This window comes from Capra hircus, chromosome 22 (assembly GCF_001704415.2).
Source record: "Capra hircus breed San Clemente chromosome 22, ASM170441v1, whole genome shotgun sequence".
In the NCBI taxonomy this organism is placed as follows: domain Eukaryota; kingdom Metazoa; phylum Chordata; class Mammalia; order Artiodactyla; family Bovidae; genus Capra; species Capra hircus.
In genome coordinates, this window is record NC_030829.1 from 12,033,095 (window position 1) to 12,056,805 (window position 23,711).

Below are 23,711 nucleotides of genomic sequence, written 5' to 3' on the forward strand. Positions count from 1 at the left end.
GGCACAACATCACAAAATCTGAGAACGTTTTACACAAACAAAAGAGTCTAACTTTTCCTGAGGGAGTGAAAATAAGAGGTCGCATACAAAGGACTGAGAATCAAAACAGTGACAGATTTCTTCATAGCAAAAACTGGAGGTTATAAGACAATGGAACAATGCCTTAAATGTTTTGAGGAAAATAATTTCTAATATAGAATTGCTTCTCCAGCTAAACTGTTTAGATGAGGGTAGAATAAAGATATGCCAAGTCTCAGAAAATTTATTTCCCACCAACCCATCTAAAAAGGTTACTAGATGCTGTGTTCCACCAAAACAAGGAAGCAACCGATAAAGAAGAGAATATGGGATGCAGGGAAGTGACAGATGGAATCCAAAAGAGGATGGAGCAAGAAAAGCCTCTGGAAAAGATCTGTTCATCACATTGAGGGAACATCTAGACCAAACTGAGGCAGCGGTTGAAGGGCTCTAAGAGGGATTTTCCCAGGAAAAATGGAAACTGATGGATAATCTGATACATTCAAGTAAACTTCAGCACTAATTAAACCTCTGGAGAAGACTTTGGGTACAAATTAGTGATAATATATAGAAAACTGAGCAAAGGAAGAAATGAAGTCCTTATTAACGCCAGAGAAAGCAATATATATGTATATGTATATATACATATAATCAAAATATACTGCGTGATACAGCTGGGAGTAGTATTTGCTTAGCAATACTATTCTATAATCATATATATATAGGCAGTGTACATATTGTCTGATTATCTAATCAAAAATTATAGCTATAATGGGAAGAGGAGAGACAGAAAAAGAAAATAAGTGTTTATATGTGGACTTAATCCCTTTCTTTTCTATAACAGAAAGCCAATAGATAATATCTAATGTGGAAAAAAATTTTTTTTAAATAGTAGTCTGAGTATATTATTAGAGAATGAGAGGTATCAAAGAAAGCAGTAGGAAAAAAAAACAAAACAGAGTGGTTGCCTCTAAAAGTACAGATTAGGCGTGAGGAGATGAGGAACGTGAAATTGCTGTTTTTGTTTGAATCTTTATGGAGCTATGTGACCTTTTAAACCATGTATCTGCGTATCTTAACTAAAAGTAAAAACCAGATTAAAAAGCGAATAGCAGTAATGTTTCTTTCCTATCTGTGAGAGGAGAAAGGCTGTTTGAAATCATTCACGAAGAAATCTATATCTGGCTGGGGAGCTGCTTGAGCTGTCAGCTGCCAAAGCTTGTTGGGTTTCCCCCCCGCTCTTTATGTTTTCTAAATTAGAAAATCTTAACTCAGAATTATAGGTTGTTGGGAAGCTTTGACAGATTATTTCTGGCCTTTCACATCCAATGCAGATCTAGAAATTATGGAGAGAGTTCTCTCTAAAGACTATTTTCAGAGTTTCACCAGAGGACAAGAGCCCCGGCTTAGTGCCCCTGCAAGCTAGGTAACAGGTCTCAGCTGGGGAGACAGCAGCTGACGGATCACATCCTCTCTCTGGTGACATTAGCCTCACAAGGCATTTTTGCATGTTCAGATGCAGCCTTTGGATGTGATTTTTAATATGCAAAGACATACCTTAAGTGTTTTTCCTGATGAGTGAAGAGAATCATTGGTACTGGGGAAATGTCGGACTCTCAGCCACTGAGCTATTTGCACCGCTGTTCAATTTTAAGAAGTTGTGATATTTAATCATTTAAAAATTCTGGTATTTAGACCCCGAAGTCAAAGATCCAGAGTATTCAACATCCTAAATATATTACTGAGACATGCCATGCATAGCCACAGAAATACTCATTTTAAAAGATTTGATTTCTTATTAGAAAACACTGCAAAACCTTTTGTTGTTGTTGTTGTTTGCCAGCCAGAGCAATTCAGTGTGCAAAAGTATCCTGTGCTCACTTTTCATTTCAGTCCTATTGGCTGAGGAGACATATACTAAGTGACCACAGTCAGTTTATAATCACAACTTCCATGATGGCCCTCAACAGCAAAGCAGGATCTGGAGGCACGCTATAGACAGAGCTCCCCTATCGTCACCAGGAAGTGCCATACTGCATTTGGAAGCAACATCTTCCATTGGTATGGTGAGGCCTTTCCTTGCTGCTCATGTAGCTAGAGCTTCTTTAATATCAATTTAACTATCTTTTCTTTTCACTGTGGTAAAATACATATGATAAAAAACTTACTACTTTAAATGACCATTTTAAAGTATACAATCAGCAGCATTAAATACATTCATAAGATTGTGCAAACATCACCAAAGTATATCCATCTCTAAAACTTTTTCATCATCTCAAACAGAAACTCACTAGGCAACTCCCCATTTCTCCTTCCCCTGCTCCCTGAAAACCGCTATTCTACCTTCCCTGTCTCCATAAATTTGCCTAATCTAGGTACCTCGTATAAGAGGAATCATATCAATACAATACTGGTCCTTTTTCGTATCTGGCAAATTTAAATTAGCATAGTACTTTAAAGCTTCATCCATGTTGTGGCAAATATCAGAATCTCAGTCATTTTTAAGGCTGAATAATATTTCATCATATATACATACCATATTTTGTTTACCATTTATTTCTTGGACATTTGTCCATTTATCTGTTGATGGGACATTTGGAAACCAACTTTCATGTCTTGTGAATAATGCTGCTATGAACGTTGGTGTAGGAGTTAATGTACTTTTTAAAGTCTTTTCATAATTGACAAACTAAGTTTAATTAAACCAGAAATCTCTTCTTTTGAAATCAGCTTCATGATAAATAGGACAAAAAGTTATCGAATATTTCTCTCTCACATATATGGTGAATCTATACTGACAACTGATTTATTCAATCATTTTACTCAACTATGAAGTACAGTGTCTGCTTATTTACATACATAACAGTCATCAATTTTTAAATGCCATTCACATTATAAGAAATCCAATAGCTCTGATAAAAGAATTCTACTGATTATTTCTTGCTTTCTTTCCAACTACAATATTTGTTATTTTTGAAGCTGGTTTTATGTCTTATCAGCAAAGGTGTAATTGTGCTTATTTTTGCTATGAAGGCAAATGATGACTCTATAGTTTTTATGTCGTTCAACCTTTAACATGGAATTTTGACAATTTTGTACTGGAAATCCTTGTTTTTGCGTTTGTACTAGGGACAGTCAGTTGGTTTAAAAGTAAGGTTGATAAATTAGAATATAGTAAGGAAGTTTTTGGAAGTCTATTATTAGTTGATAAAATGTTAAGAGATAATAAATTAGGTATTAGAACAAAGGGGCTTCCCTGGTGGCTCAGACAATAAAGAATCTGCCTGCAAGTCAGGAGACCTAGGTTTGACTCCTGGGTTGGGAAGATCCCCTGGAGAAGGAAATGGCAACCCACTCCAGTATTCTTGCCTGGAGAATTCCAGGGACAGAGGAGTCTGGAGGGCTACAGTCCATGGGGTCGCAAAGAGTCGGACACAAAGAGTCGGACACGACTGAGGGACTAATACACACATGCTTGACCAAAAGGATCATTGATCCAATAAAATTTATTTATCCTGTCATCTCCCTGTTTTCTTATATATTTTCATCTGCTTTTGTGCGATTATCCACATTGATCGTCCACTTATGACATACAGATTCAAGCTTTTTGCTTTGCCGAAGTCCATTTATTACTTATAGGATTTATTTTTCTATTTTTGTCACTATCATATTTCTGCAAACCACTTTTACAATGATAGTTCATTCTTTGAATTGTGATACTATGCGATGGTAATGATGACAAATGCAAGTTTAACAAAAGTAAACGACAAATGTAAATGTAATGTCATAGGACAACAAAATGCATTAATTAAGACAGAGGATTAATTCCATAACTAACTCCATGTTAACCAGTATGAACTAAGTCAGTCCTTGAAGTTCATACACTGCTCTAAAAAACATGAAAATTCAGAAATTCTATGTTAATGACAATTAATTTTACATTTCAGATTTTTAAATGACCTGTGCGTAAAATGATTACATAGCTTTTTCTTCAGAATCTATCAAATGTTTTAGAAGCTACTGAGAGACTTTTAGTGAAAATTCTTTGATCACTTATTGAGACATGCCATGGAGGGATGGAGAGCTGAATTGTTCTGCAGAGCAGAGTCAGAATTTGGAGTTCTCAGGGCAAATATAGAAGGAAGACAGTGAAGCAGAGATGGAAAAGCAACCCAAAGGGTTGGCTCATGAGAGAAGATTATAAGTCAGCCTCATTTACCTAGACAGATCAAATGAAATGTTGGCAAACTGAATCCAGCATTGATCAAGCTAGAACCATTAAAAGAGATTAGCAAATTTAGTACTGTAACTTACTATATTAATAAATTAAAGACTATATGATAATAAGAATAGAAATATTGATAAAAACCAATACTCATTCAAAATGAAACTCTTAAACCAGAAGTGAAAAGAAATTTCCATAATTTGATAAGGGAAGTATCTTATAAGAATCCCATAGTCATCATGATAATAATGAAATATTAAATGCATATTCTTTAGAACCAAGAACAAAGAAATATGGTCACTATTATAGCATCAATTCAGCATTGTCCTGAAAGTCCTGGCCAGTTTAATAAGATAGGAAAAATAAACAAGTGGTATAAGAATCATAAAGAAAGAAGCAATTTCCTCATTATTTGCAGATGATATAACTGTTTGAATAATAATTGTTAAGGAGTTCTGCAAGGTTGCTGAATGCAAAATCAATATGCATAAATTTAATAACATCAATTTATTTTAGCAATAGAAATATTCAAAAGGGTAACAAAATGGTAATGTACCTAGAGACAAGATAGGTAAGAACTTTACAGAAGATGTCAACTTTTATGGAAGAATATAAAAGAAAGCTTATATAAATTGGGAGATACAATTATGTATGTTATAAAAGTGGCAATTTTTACTATACAGTGAAGTCGTTCAGTCATGTCTGACTCTTTGTGACCCCATGGACGGTAGCCTACCAGGCTCCTCCATCCATAGAATTTTCCAGGCAAAAGTACTCGAGTGAGTTGCCATTTCCTTCTCCAGGGGATCTTCCCAACCCAGGGATCGAACCTGGGTCTTCTGCGTTGCAGGCAGACACTTTACCATCTGAGCTACCAGGGAATCCCTGTCATAATAGATAAATTCAATGCACTTACAAACAAAGTTTTAAGAGTTGTAAGAAAAGAGCTTGAAAATCTGACTCTTGAATTGATATGGAAAAGTAAAGAAATGGGAAGAACCAAGATAATTTTTACAAAGACAAGTAGTGAAGTGAAGTGAAGTCGCTCAGTCGTGTCTGACTTTTTGCAACCCTGCGGACTGCAACCCACCAGGCTCCTCCGTCCATGGGATTCTCCAGGCAAGAATACTGGAGTGGGTTGCCCTTTCCTTCCTCAGGGGATCTTCCCAACCCAGGGATTGAACCCGGGTCTCCCGCATTGCAGGCAGACGCTTTAACCTCTGAACTATCAGGGAAGACCCAAAGACAAGTAAGGAGGGGTCAAATGATCAGCCAGATTAAATCCTACTATAAAGCATTTAGATTATGTGGTATAGATCAGTAAGAGAGACAGACTTGAGTATGCATGGGAATTAGGTGTATGACAGAGGTGGTAGGAGGAATCACAAGAGAAATGATAACCTACTAAGAATGGTGTTGGAATAATCTTTATGGGAAAATATTAGAAGCCTTTCACATATCACACACACACACACACACACACACATGCATCTAAGGGAATGAATCATCTAAATATAGAAAGAAATATGAAGACTTTAAGAAGGAAATACAGGTGAATATAGTATAGAATTGGAGAAGGCAATGGCACCCCACTCCAGTACTCCTGCCTGGAAAGTCCCATGGACGGAGGAGCCTGGAAGGCTGCAGTCCATGGGGTCACTGAGGGTTGGACACGACTGAGCAACTTCACTTTCACTTCTCACTTTCCTGCATTGGAGAAGGAAATGGCAACCCACTCCAGTGTTCTTGCCTGGAGAATCCCAGGGACGGGGGAGCCTGGTGGACTGCCGTCTATGGGGTCGCACAGAGTCAGACACGACTGAAGTGACTTAGCAGCATAGTATAGAATATTGTATAGCAGAACAAATTATGATATGGATACATACATACATACAAAGTGCTATTTAAAAATTTTTTTCTTCCCTAGAAATTATACGATTTTGGTTTGTTGTTTTTTTTTTTTCATCTAAGAGTTCTCCAAGAAAGGTTTAAAAATTATCAAATGGAAGGGTCATTTTTTCCCTGATTTTGTTTTTTCTCATTTTATTGCAGTGTGATCAGAGAATATTTTCTTTATTATTTCTACTTTTTGGATCTTCTCTAGGTTTTGTTGCTTAATATTTGGCCAATTTATACAGTTATTTTTCAAGGAATATAGTTCGAAATATATTAATTAGATCTATCTTATTAATTATGCTACTCTGGTTATCTGTATCCCTACATACTTTATATATTTGATCTGTCATAGGGCTGAAAGAAATAAATTACACTTCCCTATCCCCTACAAATTTGGCCTCAGGTCAAATAACAGGGAGGCAACACAGGCCTGCCCTTCAACAGAAAATTAGATTAAAGATTTACTGAGCATGGCCCTGCCCACCAGAAAAAGACCCAGGTTCCCCCTCAAGTCAGTCTCTTCCATCAGGAAGCTTCCAGGAGCCTCTTATCCTTATCCTTCAGAGGGCAAAGAGACTGAAAACCACAATCACAGGAAACTAACCAATCTGATCACATGGACCACAGCCTTGTCTAACTCAATGAAACTATGAACCATGCCGTGTAGGGCCACCTAAGATGTACCGGTCGTGGTGGAGAGTTCTAACAAAACATGGTCCACTGGAGAAGGGAATGGCAAATCACTTCAGTATTCTTGCTTTGAGAACTCCATGAACAGTATGAAAAGGCAAAAAGATAGGACACTGAAAGATGAACTCCCCAGGCGGGTAGGTGCCCAATATGCTACTAAAGATCAGTGGAGAAATAACTATGGAAAGAATGAAGAGACGGAGCCAAAGCAAAAACAACACCCAGTTGTGGATGTGGCTGGTGATGGAAGTAAAGCCTGATGCTGTAAAGAGCAATATTGCATAGGAACCTGGAATGCTAGGTCCATGAATCAAGACAAATTGGAAGTGGTCAGACAGGAGACGGCAAGAGTGAACATCGACATTTTAGGAATCAGCGAACCAAAATAGACTGGAATGGGTGAATTTAACTCAGATGACCATTATATCTACTACTGTGGGCAAGAATACCTAAGAAGAAATGGAGTAGCCATCACAGTTAACAAAAGAGTCTGAAATGCAGTATTTGGATGCAGTCTCAAAAAGGACAGAATGATCTCTGTTCATTTCCAAGGCAAACCATTCAATATCACAGTTATCCAAGTCTATGCCCCAACCAGTAATGCTGAAGAAGCTGAAGTTGAACGGTTCTATGAAGACCTACAAGACCTTCTAGAACTAACACCCCAAACAGATGTCCTTTTCATTATAGGGGACTGGAATGCCAAAGTAGGAGTCAAGAAATACCTGGAGTAAAAGGGAAATTTGGCCTTGGATGCGGAATGAAGCAGGGCAAAGACTAATAGAGTTTTGCCAAGAGAACACACTGGTCATAGCAAACACCCTCTTCCAACAACACAAGAGAAGACTCTACACATGGACATCACCAGGTGGCAATACTGAAAACAGATTGATTATATTCTTTGCAGCCAAAGATGGAGAAGCTCTCTGCATCAGCAAAAACAAGACTGGGAGCTGATTGTGGCTCAGATCATGAACTCCTTATTGCCAAATTCAGACTTAAATTTCCCTACTTGAAGAAAGTAGGGAAAACCACTAGACCATTCAGGTATGACCTTGATCAAATCCCTTATGATTATACAGTGGAAGTGACAAATAGATTCAAGGGATTAGATCTGATAGACAGACTGCCTGAAGAGCTATGGACAGAGGTTTGTGACATTGTACAGGAGGCAGTGATCAGGACCACCCCCAAGAAAAACAAATGCAAAAAGTCAAAATGGTTGTCTGAGGAGGCCTTAGAAATAGCTGTGAAAAGAAGAGAAGCAAAAAGCAAAGGAGAAAAGGAATGATATGCCCATTTGAATGCAGAGTTCCAAAGAATGGCAAGGAGAGATAAGGAAGCCTCCATCAGTGATCAGTGCAAAGAAACAGAGGAAAGCAATAGAATGAGAAAGACTAGAGATCTCTTCAAGAAAATTAGAGATACCAAGGGAACATTTCATGCAAAGATGGGCACAATAAAGGACAGAAATTGTATGGACCTAACAGAAGCAGAAGATATTAAGAAGAGGTGGCAAGAATACACAGAAGAACTATATAAAAAAGATCTTCACAACCCAGATAATCACGATGGTCTGATCACTCACCTAGAGCCAGACATCCTGGAATGTGAAGTCAAGTGGGTCTTAGGAAACACCACTAAGAACAAAGCTAGTGGAGGTGATGGAATTCCAGTTGAGCTGTTTCAAATCCTAAAAGATGGTGCTGTGAAAGTGCTGCACTCAATATGCCAGCAAATTTGGAAAACTCAGCAGTGGCCACAGGACTGGAAAAGGTCAGTTTTCATTCCAATCCCAAAGAAAGGCCATGCCAAAGAATGCTCAGACTACTGCACAATTGCAGTCATCACACACGCTAGCAAAGTAATGCTCAAAATTCTCCAAGCCAGTCTTCAGCAATACGTGAATCGTGAACTTCCAGATGTTCAAGTTGGATTTGAAAAGGCAGAAGAACCAGAGATCAAATTGCCAATATCTGCTGGGTCATAGAAAAAGCAAGAAAGTTCCAGGAAAAACATCTACTTCTGCTTTATTGACTGTGCCAAAGCCTTTGACTGTGTGGATCACAATAAACTGTGGAAAATACAGAGATGGGGATACCAGACCACCTGACCTGCCTCCTGAGAAATCTGTATGCAGGTCAAGAAGCAACAGTTAGAACTGGATGTGGAACAACAGACTGGTTCCAAATTTGGAAAGGAGTATGTTAAGGCTGTATATTGTCACCCTGCTAATTTAACTTATATGCAGAGTACATCATGAGAAATGCTGGACTGGAAGAAACACAAGCTGGAATCAAGATTGTCGGGAGAAATATCAATAACCTCAGATATGCAGATGAGACCACCCTTATGGCAGAAAGTGAAGAAGAACTAAAGAGCTTTTTGATGAAAGTGAAAGAGGAGAGTGAAAATGTTGGCTTAAAGCTCAACATTCAGAAAACGAAGATCATGGCCTCTGGTCCCATCACTTCATGGGAAATAGATGGGGAAACAGTGGAAACAGAGACTTTATTTTCTGGGCTCCAAAATCACTACAGATGGTGACTGCAGCCAAGCATATTAAAAGCAGAGACATTACTCTGTGGACAAAGGTCTGTCTAGTCTAAGCTATGGTTTTTCCAGTAGTCATGTAAGGATGTGAGATCTGGACTATAAAGAAACCTGAGGGACGAAGAATTGATGCTTTTGAACTGTGGGGTTGAGAGGACTCTTGAAAGTCCCTTGAACTGCAAGGAGATCCAACCAGTCAATCCTAAAGGAAATCAGTCCTGAATATTCATTGGAAGGACTGATGCTGAAGCTGAAACTCCAATATTTTGGCCACCTGATGGGAAGAAGTGACTCATTTGAAAAGACCCTGATTCTGGGAAACAGTGAAGGCAGTAGGAAAAGGGGACGACAGAGGATGAGATGGCTGGATGGCATCACTGACTCAATGGATATGAGTTTGAGTGAACTCTGGGAGTTGGTGATGGACAGGGAGGCCTGGCGTGCTGCAGTCCCTGGGATCGCAAAGAGTCGGACATGACTGAGCGACTGAACTGGAACTGGAATCCCCTACGATGTGGATTTTGCGTTTGTTTGTTTGGCAGCTCTGCACTGCATGTGTGATCTTAGTTCCCTGAACAGGGATCAAACCCATATCCCCCCTGCAGTGTAAGCATGTAATCCTCACCACTGGACCACCAGGGAATGCCCCTTACAATGTTCTTGTCTATTTAGCCTAATACTCTTATAGTTTTTGATTTACAAACATTGTTGCCACATTATTTGTTGCAAAAATATACATTACTGTTTATGGATTATTTAGCATTATGTAGAAGGCAATGGCACCCCACTCCAGTACTCTTGTCTGGAAAATCCCATGGACGGAGGAGCCTGGTAGGCTGCAGTCCATGGGGTCATGAAGAGTCGGACACAACTGAGCGACTTGACTTTCACTTTTCACTTTCCTGCATTGGAGAAGGAAATGGCAACCCACTCCAGTGTTCTTGCCTGGAGACTCCCAGGGACGGGGGAACCTGGTGGGCTGCCGTCTGTGGGGTGGCACAGAGTCAGACACGACTGAAGCGACTCAGCAGCAGCAGCAGCAGTGTCATTTTTATTCTGTTTATTAAGTTTTGGGCTAAATTAAACCTTCTCTGATATTAAGATCTTGCTTCCTGTTCTACCTACCTTCACTATATCCTTGCCCATTTTTAAATTTTGACCTTTCTGTGTCACTTTGAGTGGTATATTTTTAGTCAGCATAGAATTCAGTACTGCTTTGTTATATAAGATGACTTTTTTAAACAGATGAGTCAAATACATTTATATTTCTTAACATGATAGATTTGATCTCAGTTTACTTGTATTACTTTGTTATGTTTTTAATAGTTTTAAAAATATTGCATTTTCTGATGTGTTTTATTTGCTTTATTTTCCTGTGTGATTCTGAATTTAGTTTTTATTTCAGTTCTAGTACTTGCTTGAAAATATATATTTATAAGTATAATAAAGCTATACAATACATTGCCCTTACTATGTTCTCTCATTAATTCTCTTTCCCTTCCGTTTTATCCATCATCTGACTGTATTTAATAATTTTTTTTTCCTGCTTACCTTTGCACTGTTTAATAGAGTTATTTTTCATTCCGATGTATGAACTTTAATTTCTTGCTGTTAGAAAAACAACAAGTGAACATTCTCTGCTCCCATGTTCTTCTCTCATTCCGGTCTCAGTTTTTGCCACCTGTACCACATCAACATCTTCAGGGCTCTGGCGTTTTAGAGGGTAAAATAAATGCCTTGGTCTTCGTTTTTATCCTTCTCTGCAGGCACTGTCATTTAGCAAGCCCTGGTCTGCTGAGTCATTTACCGTCCTCCATCCACTTCTGGTTTTCTGAGAGTGTTTTGACATCTTTTGTCCTCTGTGCTTTCTTTTCTACTTCTTTTTGTTCTTGTATATTTATACTGTTCCCATGCTGTCGTTCCACTGGCATTTTCAGAGGGCTGGGGTAAAACATATTCATGCTATCGTCCATATTTAACCAGAATCCCCTAATAACTCTTACTTTTGATAGAAAATGCTTTTGCCTTAAAAGTTAAAAAGGATAGAAATTTTACATGCTATAATGCTATGTCATCTCTGTATATATGTATATATACTTTATATAGAGAGACAGAATAAACTAAAATTCTAACAGCAATTTATCTACCAAGCTACTGTCTTCTATTTCTCAGTATTCTGCATTTAATGCAACAGTTATTTGTTTTAAATTTATTTTGTTTTAAAGCTTTTCATTATGGTATGTGTCTGACTTGTTGCGACCCCATGCTCTGGTAGCCCTCCAGGCTCCTTTTTCCTTGGGATTTCCCAGACACCAATACTGGAGTGGGTTGATGTTTCCTACTTCAGGGGATCTCCCTGACCAAGGGATCAAACCCAAGTCTCTTGTGTCTCCTGCACTGGTAGGTGGATTCTTTACCAATATGCCACCTGGGAAGCCCAATATTAACATACAGAATGAAAACACACCTGAAATATAAATTAGCTGTAAAATGAATGCTTGGGTATCTGTCAGCTTAGGCTGCCACAACAAAATACTATAGATTGAGTGGTTAAACAACAACTATTTATTTTCTCACAGTTCAAGGGGCTGGTGCCAGTGTGGCCACGCTCTGGTGAGAGTCCTCTTCCTGACTTGCTAATGGAAATTTCTTACTGTGTCTTCACATGGTAGAGAACTGTGGCATCCACTCCTCTCTTACAAAGGTACCAGGGTCAGAGCTCTGCCGTTATAACCTCATTTAACCTTTATCACTTCCTTAAAGGCCCCTTCTCCTTTATAGTCACATGGTGGGGGGCAATTAGGGCTTCAATATATGAATGCGGGTCGGGGGGCACTATTTAGTCCAAGGCAGCTCTATGACAACTACTCATGTCACAAAATGGAACTTTCTGAACACCCACAATTTCCTTCCCTCTTCTGCCCTAGAGGTTACTACTATCCTAACTGTTGGTACTTTTTTCTTGTGTTTTTACTTTATATTTTTATCTCCTGAGTACGCATCCAAAGTAGTTAAGTTGTGCTTGTTTTTGAAATTCGTATAAATGGAATCATATATTTGAATCTTTTGTGTCTGGCTTTTTTTGTTTAATATTATGTTCTAAAGACCCTGATGCTGGGAAAGGTTGAAGAAAGGAGGAGAAGGGGACGACAGAGGATGAGATGGTTGGATGGCATCACCGACTCAATGGTCACGAGTCTGAGCAAGCTCCGGAAGTTGGTGATGGACCAGGAAGCCTGGCATGCTGTAGTCCATGGGGTCGCAGAGACAGACAAGACTGAGTGACTGAATTGACTGATGTTCTTAAGACTGTTGTATGGAATTAAAGTTTTATTCATATCCATTGCTATACATTATCCCCTTTTAAGAAAATAACAGAGATAATTAATACATTAAAAATTATGTAAGGCACTTCCCTGACAGCCCAGTGGTTAAGACTTTGCCTTCCAGCGCCAGGGGTGAATGTTCAATCCCTGGTCAGGGAACTAAGATCTTGCGGCCAAAAAACGAAAACATAAAACAGAAGCAATATTGTTACAAATTTAGTAGACTTTTAAAAAATGGTCCACATTAAAAAAAAATGTATGGACATTTTGGTCATTTCCAATTTTTGATTTTTGTGGGGAATGTTCATGAAAGTTCTTGCAGCAGTATCCTGGTGTCCATAAGTACATATTTCTGTGAAGTGTATGTACCTAACAGTATACTTAGAGGATCACAGTGTTTGTGTGTTTTCACCTTTCTTTGCTAATATTCACTGCCATCCAAAGGGGTTGTACAAATCTACATTCCCACCAACAAGATAGGAGTTCTGCTGCTCCATATCTTTCTCAATATTTGGTACAGTCACAATTTAGAATCTCTCTGTATGATTTTATTTTATTCACATCTCCTTGATTAGGAAAAAGGTTAAGAATATTTTCGTATGCTCACTGACCATTTTGGATTTCTACTTTTATGAAATATCTACTTTATCTTCTCATTTTTCCAATTGGTTGCTCTGACACATTTCTAATTGATTTGTGAAAGTGAAGTCGCTCAGTTGTGTCCGACTCATTGCGACCTGTGGACTGTAGCCCACCAAGCTCCTCCGTCCATGGGATTCTCCAGGCAAGAGTACTGGAGTGGGTTGCCATTTCCTTCTCCAGTTGATTTGAAGGGGCACATTATTCTGGATATAAACACTTTTGAGGTATATGTGTTCTATCTTCTACTTACTAGGCTTGTTTTTTCACTTTCATAAAGTTGTCTTCTGATGAACAGAAATTCTTTAACATCCTAAAACGTATCTGTTTTCTTCTTCTGTGGATAGTGCGCCTTGTATTACATGGAGTAAATCTTTCCCTAACCTGAAGCCATGAAGATTTCTTTGTGGTTTTGTTTGTTTTTGCTTCTTTGGGGGTTTTCTCAACCTTCTAAAAGCTTGATGTCTTTGTCTTTCACATAGAAATTTAGACTTTAGTCCACCTAGAATTGATTCTTGTATTTGGTGTCGAGAAACTCCAGTACTTTGGCCACCTCATGCGAAGAGTTGACTCATTGGAAAAGACTCTGATGCTGGGAGGGATTGGGGGCAGGAGGAGAAGGGGACGACAGAGGATGAGATGGCTGGATGGCATCAGTGACTCGATGGACGTGAGTCTGAGTGAACTCTGGGAGATGGTGATGGACAGGGAGGCCTGGCGTGCTGCGATTCACGGGGTCACAAAGAGTCGGACACGACTGAGCGACTGAACTGAACGGAACTGAACTGGATGTTCAATATAATTATTCTGTTGGGATTCCTAATTCTTCATCATCATTTACCAGACTGCCCTTTCCCGGCTGTTTTGCAGTGCTGTTTTTGTCACCAAGTCAAGGTCTGTATGTGCACTGGTTTGTTTATGGGCCAACTATTCTCTTCCACTGGTCTGACTAATCTGATGCCAGTGGCACTCTGTTTCAGTTCCTGGAGCTTTATAGCAAATCTTGATATCTAGTAGAGCCCACTATTTTCTCCCACCTCATTTTTCTGTCTCAAAAGTGTCTTGGCTGGAATTTGTTCTTTGTATTTTCATATAAATCTTAGAGTCAGTTTGTCAAGTTATATAAAAAAACTTGTTGGGGGTTTTGATGGAATCACATTAAATTTAACATTTTGGGGGGGTCTTACAATATTGTGACTTTGAATCTAAGATTACAATATATCTCTCCATTTATTGGGTTTTCTGTAATACTACTTAACATTTTTATAATTTTCTTTGTAGGGATTTTACTCGTACTTTGATAATCTTATTTCTTGAAACTTGTTATTTTTAGCTGCCAGTGTAAATGGTATTTTAAAAAACTATTTTATTCTGTTTGTTGCAATATAGAGATATACAATTGATTTATGTGTGTCAATTTAGACTTAACTACTTTTCTGTATTTCTTATTAATTCTAATAATTTACCTGTAGATTACAATGGCTATTTTATGTTCAGAATTATATTATCTATATAAATCATGGCATCTTTGATACTTCTTTTTTCATTCTTATACTTTTTATTTCTTTTTCTTGCCTTACTACACTGGTTAGGATCTCCTTTACAAAGCTGAATAAAACTGATGAAAAAGACATCTTTGCTTTTTTCCTTTCTGATCCTGAAGAGAAAGTTTGCCATGTTTCACATCAAGTATGATGTTTGCTTCTTTCTTTTAAGTGGTTTCCTTTATCAGAGTATAGCAATTCCCTTATACATCTACTTTTCCAAGAGTTTTTAATCATAAACAGATGTCAAACTATATAAAATTATTTTTAGCATCAATTAAAATGACCACTTGATTTTTCTTCTTAAATTGATAAATATAAATAGAAATTATTTCCAACTGTAGCATGATTTAATTTTATAGTCAGCAAAAGGCAAAAATCTAAAGGTTGGAAAAAGAGAACACTCTGCAGAGCTCCTGTTATTTTTCCAAAAATATGTCATGTTTGAACTGGGTGAGGGGCAGCTCTCCTAGATATGTTGGTGCAGGATGTTTTTAGAAAGGCCCCCAAATCTGAAACTACAGATTCCATCATTAACCTAGGGAGACGGAATAACCTCGGGAATATTACAGTCACTGTGAGTTATATGACCCACGATAACGTAAACAGTTTTATTCACGGGCTATTTTCAGAATATGTGGCAGGACCATTTGTTCTTAGCTCTGCCTCATTATGCGCCATCCTCTCTTTCCAAGTAGGACTTCCCTCAGTTTCATTCAGATGCACACCTAGCGGGTAAGTCTCTGTGTAGCAGTGGCAGGGAGAAGTAGGGGGGCTCATATACCCAGGCCACTCCAGACCAGTGAAATCAGACCCTCTGGGGCTTGGACCCAGATATTAGAATTTTTTAAATCTCCCCAGGGAGAACCACTCATCTACAGCTCTTTGAAGCTGAAAATCATACATGGTTTATGAAACAGAGTCCATAGAGAAGAAGATATCTATCCATGGCAAAGTCAGATAGGCAGTAGGATTCCACATTACCCAAATGAGGCCCAGCAGGATGAATGAGAGAGAGAAGCCACCCAGTGAAGGAAGAGAAAGAGAGGACAGAAAGGAAAGGCACAAGAATGGCAGAAAATCTACTCACTCCATTCTCTCTGGAAGTTCTGTTCGGGTCATGCCCACACAATTGACCAAAATAGTGATGGTTATAAATAAACTGAACCACCTGAGAGGGCTGTGTTAAGGAGAAGCTGAAAGTCACCGCGTCTTCCTGAGGTCACCACTGATCACCTTGACACTGAATTGATTAATAACTCTTTCACTAGGATCAAGTTTATGGTCTTGTCACATAATAACAGCTAACACGGAGTGCCTACTCTCGCTGAATACTTCGTCCACATTATTTCTAATACAACTAACCTACAGGTGGATATTATTATCTACACACTGGAGCTAAGAAAATGGGCTGACAAAGCTTAAATATTTTTCCAAAGTCATACAGCTAGTCAGTGATGGTGTTGAGATACGGGCTCAAATCGTCTGAAAACAGAACTGAGCAAGATGAAAGGAAACAGAATCCCTTCTCCAAAATGTCCTTCTTCCCTGACACCTGCATTTAACTACAGAGTATGGCTTGAAATTTCATCTGCATATGTCTCTTTTTTCCCTAAAAAACAAAGAGAATGCAGTAGCCCCACCCCCACCCCACGTTAACCATGGTTTCATTTCCTGCAGTTTCAGTTACCTGTGGTCAATGGCAGTCTGAAAATAGGCATGAAATTACCCCCCAGTCTCAGTTAGCGTGGTGACATCTCAGCCTTCTAACTCCATCCTGCCAGGGGTCCCCAACCATCAACATTGTCTGCTTCCGACACCCCACCATTGACATCATTATGGCTCCATGATCCAGGGTCACCCCCAAAGCAGACGTGCCTCCCTCTGACATCATCAGGAGGTCAATAGTAGCCTAATGCTATGTCCCATTGGCTACATCATTTGCCTCACTTCATGTCATGTCATTGTAGATCTCACACCATCTCAAGAAGGATGAGTACAGTGCAATAAGACATTTTTAGAGAGAGACCACATTCACCTAACTTTTGTTACAGTATTTTGTTACAATTTTCCTACTTTATTACTGTCGCTACTCTCCTACTGTGCCTAATTTATAAATCAAACTTTATCATAGGCAGGTATGTATAGGAAAAAACACAGAGGGTTCAGTACTGTCCGTGGCTTCAGGCATCCACTGGGGGTCTTGGAATGTATATCCTATGGATCAGGGGAAGGGGAGACATCTGTGCTCCGAGGACGCTAGAGATAAGGAGGGCCACATGCTTTCATGGGAATTAGGGTAGTCAGATTGTGTTTCTAACGTAGCTGAGGTCAGTCATACTGAGGAAGTGGACATCTGGTTAGGAATGGTGGAGGCAGGCACAGGTGGGTAAAATGTTTGCTTAAGGAGAAGATTCCAAACAGGATTAGGCCGTCAAGGAGAACTCTGGTAAGCAAGAGGGAAGAATATTAAAGGCAAAGAAAATATCTTTGTCCCTTTAAAGAATATTAAAGGGGCAAATAAATTGCAAGAAAGGGACAAAGATACTGAAAAGGAAGGTGAGTGGAAGAGGGTAAATATATGGGGCAGAAATATTGGTGGCAAAGTCCAAAGATAAATATCTCCCATTGGACGTTTTTCTGGGGACTAAAACAGAGTCTTTTTGTCTTCCTAAAGACAAAAAAACACCTGAAGAGAAGCTTGACTTACAGAGAGGGAGAGAATCACTCTTCTTCCATAATTTCAATTTGAGCAGAAATATCTATAACTATTTTAGTTTTCTGTAAATGCCTTTAATGTACTCTGTTTTACAGTTACTTAGGAACCCATCTATTTCAAAAAAGGAAATTCTACTAATTAAACCACATTTTCCTGTTGACGTGCAATTAAATTAAGAAATGTGTTCATGTGGGGGGAAAATGTTAACCCAAGGATTAAATTAAAATTATATCTCCAACTCCACAAACCTTTAAAAGAATGATGATATATTCTGATAATATTACTTGTGAAAACGCTCAAGGCAAATTTGATTAGAATTATAATTCTGGTGAAATAGTAATAATAGGAGATTGAGAATTCCATACCTGGAAGAATATTTTGGGGGCTGGAGCTACCAAGTTCATGAGATTTAAATATATCAATGTAGTCTTTAGTGAGAAAGAGACCCTTAACAGCTTTTCTGTCCAGCTGTGATTCCACCCAGCAATTCATCAAATCTCAAGATAAAAAGAATATTTACTAGTACACTTGGTTCCTTAATGGGAATTTACTTCTAAATAGCTGTTTCTTATTTAAATAGATGTAAATCCACCAGAATGGATGACAAGGAGTTTGCATATTTGCTGCTTTTCTTTATTTGTAATTTTTATGTAATTTATATTTTTTAAAACACCTATATAGAGATGACATACTTAGAGAAAAAAATTACTCTGATTCATTTCCATTAACTTCCTACTTCCTTATTGCTGACACTACTCTAAGCAGGATGCAGTCTGGATTTTTAACTTGCTATGTGGCCTTACATAATTAATTTAACGCCTCAGTATCAGTTTCATCAGATATAAGATGGAGATGCTAATCCCTTCTTCAAGGGTTCTTGTACCTATGACAGTGTTCATGCTTAGCAAGTATTTAGCAGTGGGAGGCTGTTATTTTCAGTAAATATTGTTTCATAGCATTGTGTGCTGTGCTGTGCTAAGAAGTCGCTTCAGTCATGTCCAACTCTGCAACCCCCATGGGCTATAGCCCGCCAGGCTCCTCTATTCATGGGATTCTCCAGGCAAGAACACTGCAGTGGGTTGCCACGCCCTCCTCTAGGGGATTTTCCCAGCCCGGGATTGAGCCTGTGTCTCTTGTGTCTACTGCACTGGTAGGCAGGTTCTTTACCAGTAGCACCACCTGGGGAGCCCTTCCATAGTATTAGGAAAGTTAAGGATGAATTGGGCTTCCCTAGTGGCTCAGTAGTAAAGAATCACAGGCCAGTGCAGGAGAGGTAGGTTCAGTCCTCAGGTAGGGAAGATCCCCTGGAGGAGGGCATGGCAACCCAATACAATATCCTTGCCTGGGAAATCCCATGGACAGAGGAGCCTGGCGGGCTACAGTCCCTGGGGTCACAAAGAGTTGGACATGACTTAGCAACTAAACAACAGCAAGACTGAATTAAGAAAATTATTCCCACAGGTTGGCCATAAAGGCAAAACACATAAAGGCTAAATGTAATGCAGTGTGCTACCAGCTCGCTGAATGCCACCCAGCAATCTAACAAGCTGCCCCAGAGTACAAGATGAGAGCTCTTTTACTGTCCTCCCCCAACTCAGAGGAGGCTGGCTACCATCTGCCAGGCCAGTCAAGGCAAGGATGTTCTTGCAAATCAACCTCTTAGAAGCCACAGCTGAATTCCTTATTAGGAACTTCCAATTTGGACAGTCACCAGGGAAGATCCTTGGAAACCAAGCCAAAGTCTCTTGTTTGTCCTAGTTTGACTTGCCTTGGAAAAAAAAAAAAAAAAGAATAGAAAACAAAAGCTGGAGACAGCTTCTGAAGCTACCTAAAGCAATTAATTTATTACAGACATTTGACCAGTGTGTTTCTAGTCACTACTACATTCCCCAATGGCATGAACCTCAGACTACTGACATTTTTAACCTGCTGGTAGTTTGGGTGGTAACTAATGCTCTAGACAGTGCCTCGTGACCAGTGGGATCCCAGTGAGACAGTCTTCACTCTGCCCATTACAGTCTGTTCTCTTCACCCACTAAGAAGGGCTGCTTTTTTTTGCCAAATAAGCAGTCACTGTCCAGAATGGTTAGACCACAGAGAACCAACTTACCACTGTCTCATCTGCCCAAACCATAAAGCCTTCCTGGTTATTATGTTGTGGGAAGAGCAGGCCACATATGGTGAGGATGTGCCTGGGTGCCCTTTACAAGTTGTACATCCACAGGTGGGCCCAGACTGGTCTACATGAACCCCAACCCACCTGTGGGTTACATGAATACCTCCTCTGTCTTGGGACTGTTTTCAGGTGTTGAACACATTAAAACCACAAACGTTTTTTTCAATTTAATGATCCCATTGTTTGAGGATTCAATTGGAAGAAGGCCCCATTGTTAACCCCTGAAGAAGGTACAGAATGCAGTTGGCAGCATCTGATTCTAACATGTGGAAGAAGCAGCCGTGCAAAGGATATGAGTGGACGGACACTTTGATGGCTGTTCTTCTGATCAGGTTGAAAGGACTGAATAACCACAGGGCCCGAGTGGCGCTAAACCGGGAAATGGTCCTCCCTTTGTTCAGCACCATAAATGTCTAAAACAAAACACAACAGAAGGCAGACCTCCAGTGAGAAACACACATCCTCACCCAACATAAGTGAGATTATCTCAGGCTCATGCGTGAGAAGGGCTCTGAAACCCATGAGTCAATGAGAGGCAAATGGAGGGGCAGACAGAGAGAAAGACCCCAGGCCCCCGTGGCTGACTGTACATCAGATGGGCCCCGGAGGCTGCCCAGTGAATAGGCAACTGACCCAGGGCTGGTGAGATATATCATACAAGGGGGAGGATTCTAGCAGCAGGGAGGTGGAGTTCTGGTTGCATTTAATTCCTCTTCTGATTAGCGGAACATCCCTGGAATGGTCCTTCTGTTCTCTACCTCCTAGGTCTCCCCTTTCAAACCTTCTACTGGTTCACTCCTCTGAACATTTAGGGAGGATGTAGGTTCTTGGCAACTGAGAGGAGAGAGAAAGGCATTCCAGCGCCTTCTTATTTTTCTCTGCAAACCATATTTAAGGTGGCTGGTTCCTGCCCTTCCCAGCTCCCAAACGCACACCCCCTTTTTCAGCTGTGTAGAATGTCCTAGATAGTTCTAGTTTAAGCTGGATGTTCTCAAACTTTGATTTTAGGGCCCTTTTATACTCTCAAAAATTACTGAGAACCTTAAAAATATTTTGTTAATGTTTATACTTTTTTCTTACACCATGTGTGTGAATGTATATATGTGTGTGTATGTGGGTACGGGCTTCCCAGGTGGCACTAGTGGTAAAGAACCTGCCTGGCAATGCAGGAGACATAAGAGACATGTGTTTGATCCCTGGGTTGGGAAGATCCCCTAGAGGAGGGCATGGCAATCTACTCCAGCATTCTTGTCTGGAGAATCTCATGGACAGAGGAGCCTGGTAGGCTATGGTCCATAGGGTCACAAAGAGTTGGATATGACTGGAGCGACTTAGCAAGCATGCATATGTCTGTATATACGCATGCATATATGTGTGTGTATATATATACATATTTCTATACAATATCAGAAATAAAAAGGGCCTTTTTTTAATTGTGTAAACACAAGAGTATACAAACATGCATTCCTGTAGCTGTTAGACTGATGTGATCCTCTATTAATAGCCTCTGCATTCACTGTATATTCACAAGAGAATGTGAGTGGAAAAGACAAATGACATCTAAGGATCTTTAAGGCAAAGTTTTGAACTCCTGAACCCACTAGAAGGGTTTTGGGAATCCCAGGGGTTTTGAGACCCTACTTTGAGGACCACTGGTTTAAATCATCCTGATTTTGGTTCCCCTTCCTTATTCTACCCACTGCCCCTCCTCCAGCCTGAAGATCTCTGCTCCCTACTTGCATAGAGAGCCAACACCTCTAGAGATCTGAGGCTAGAACTCAACCAAGGGAATGGCCAACTTTATCTGAAAACTCCACAACAGCTTTCTTTAGAGGATCTGAATTTAATTAACCTCCACCATGAATACCATAGGGATTCAAAGAAAACATTGAGGAGGTGAGTTAGAGATATTTTTCACTAACTGAGTCCAGCTGACAGCCACATCACCCAGGGTGCAGGAGGACTCCTGGACTGGGTGGGACAGAGGCCTCCTCTCCCAGAGCTGAGAATGGCCATTCCCGCCAGTAGCCCTTACCCGGTGTGTGCTGTAGAAGGGGTCCAGATCCTCCAGCGGCTCCCCAATCAGCTCAGCCGGGAGCGTACCGTAGAACTTGGGCAACTGGTTGCAGGCTTTCAAGTCTAGCTGGGGCCGAGGCTTCTCTTTCTGGTCCTTCTGCCTCCTGAACTTCTCTTTGACTTTCTTTGACTCTTGCTTAGCAGCAATTCTTTTTTCAATCTCCACCAGGGACTCCGGGGTGAATCGACGGAAGTTGGTAGTTTCCAGGGACCCAAAGGGGAATTCCATCTTCTCATTCTTCTTTAGGAAGAATGTATTCTTATGAGAGTGAACACAACCACAGAGAGGTAACATCCTGCGTACTAGCTCACCCCCTCCAACCCTGCTTGCTAGAACAGCTTCCCCCACCCTCCCCCCACCTCTCTAGTTCTTTCCTTAATTCACACTGAGCTCCCCTAGGACTCCACTGCCCTGCAGTGTTCTTGAGGGAGGCTGTTCAGTCCACTCTAAGCCAGTACCTCAGAGTAGTCTCCGTGCTGTCCATGAGCTTCTAGCCACTGTTTATCGTTTTTGTATCCCACCACCACCAGATCCAGCCACAGTGCCCTCTCTCCCCACTTCTATGACCCCCGAGTATAGGCACTTAGCTGCATTCATCAAAGACTTCAGTTTATGATTTACTTAATCTTGAGTCTCATCCTACTTCCCGATCACCACCTTTTATCTGCTGACAATTTTGATGCTTCTCCCCTTCTCTGAACTCCATCTGGACCTCCAGACTGCTTTCTCTTTTTGTCCATGACTGAACAGTTCCCTCCATATCCAGATAAGAATCCCATGAACAACTACTCCTCTGTCCCTATCCTAAATATCCAGCCTAGGTCAACTTAGATGAGTCTAACTCGGGTTTCTGTGAATCAGGACTGTTGCGGAGTGAGGAGGAACATCAGTGCCACTTAGGAATCATATGGTTTCCCTAGGCAACAGCTTCTCCTAGTCTGATATTTCAAATACTGTTTGTCTTTCCTGACTGCTTTCTCCCACTTCCCCTTCCAGTAAGACAATAACCACATTCCCTCCCTCATTAAGAACACACAACTCCTTCAACTTCATGCCCCCAAACCTCTGACTTACCTACCATCTGAACCCTTCTATCTTCCCTCCTGTCACAATCAGGAGAACATCACCTCTCATTCTGGCTAAGACCAGTATTCCTTCTGCTTTGGACCTTATTCCCTTACTACCTCATTTCTCTCTCCTGACTTGTCTGCTGGTTCCTTCCTATCAGCATTTAGAGATGCTCAAGCCTCTTTCAACTTTAAATTTTTTTGCCTTGTACACAGCCCATCCAGTCCTTCCCCCTTCTCTCCTACCATTCCCTGCTGAGTTCTGCTCACTATTTCCAGCCATTCTTCAGTTTTAGCAGCTTTATGTCCACTGCCTCACTAACATGCCTCCTTGTAAGGACAGCAGAGACCTGCTTATAGCTAAATTCAGGGAGAACTTCTCAGTTCTGGTCTTGATGAGGTTATTGACTATTTTGCCTACTTCCTCCTTCTCAAAACACAGTCTCTCCTCAGCTGCTGTGACACACTCAGTCTCCCTTTCCACACTTTCTCCCATGTGTGACCGTGACTCTAGAGGCTCTACATTATGCTTTTAAATTTTTTGCATAGTGATAATAATAACGAGAATAGCATTTATAGAGATTCACTATATTTCAGATTCTGAACTAAGCAATTTGCATGCATTAACATATTAACCATCACTTACCCTATGAGGTATTCTCTCTAATATGTAAATGAGAAACCAGAGTGGCAACGTTCACTTTTCCAAGACCACATTGCTAATAAGTGGCAGGACAAGCACTCAGTCCCAGGTCTGTGTGACACCACCTCCTTAGAGCAT

The 23,711-nt window shown here is 40.2% G+C and overlaps 1 protein-coding gene and 1 non-coding gene across 4 annotated transcripts in view; both read right to left on the reverse strand.

Annotated features, from left to right (window-relative positions):
• The window catches only part of SCN10A (sodium voltage-gated channel alpha subunit 10), an 87,484-nt gene extending 65,393 nt beyond the window's left edge, over window positions 1-22,091 (reverse strand). For all 3 annotated transcript variants that reach the window (XM_018038477.1, XM_018038475.1, XM_018038476.1), the window contains exons 1-3: window positions 21,822-22,091; window positions 20,072-20,199; window positions 15,982-16,062 (exon numbers count right to left, since the gene is read on the reverse strand). In XM_018038477.1, the coding sequence (XP_017893966.1) occupies window positions 15,982-16,062; window positions 20,072-20,199; window positions 21,822-22,091 (479 nt within the window). The remainder of the gene's footprint in view (window positions 1-15,981; window positions 16,063-20,071; window positions 20,200-21,821) is intronic.
• On the reverse strand, window positions 5,053-5,124 carry TRNAC-GCA. Its single transcript has one exon. It is a non-coding gene; the product is annotated as a tRNA-Cys (tRNA).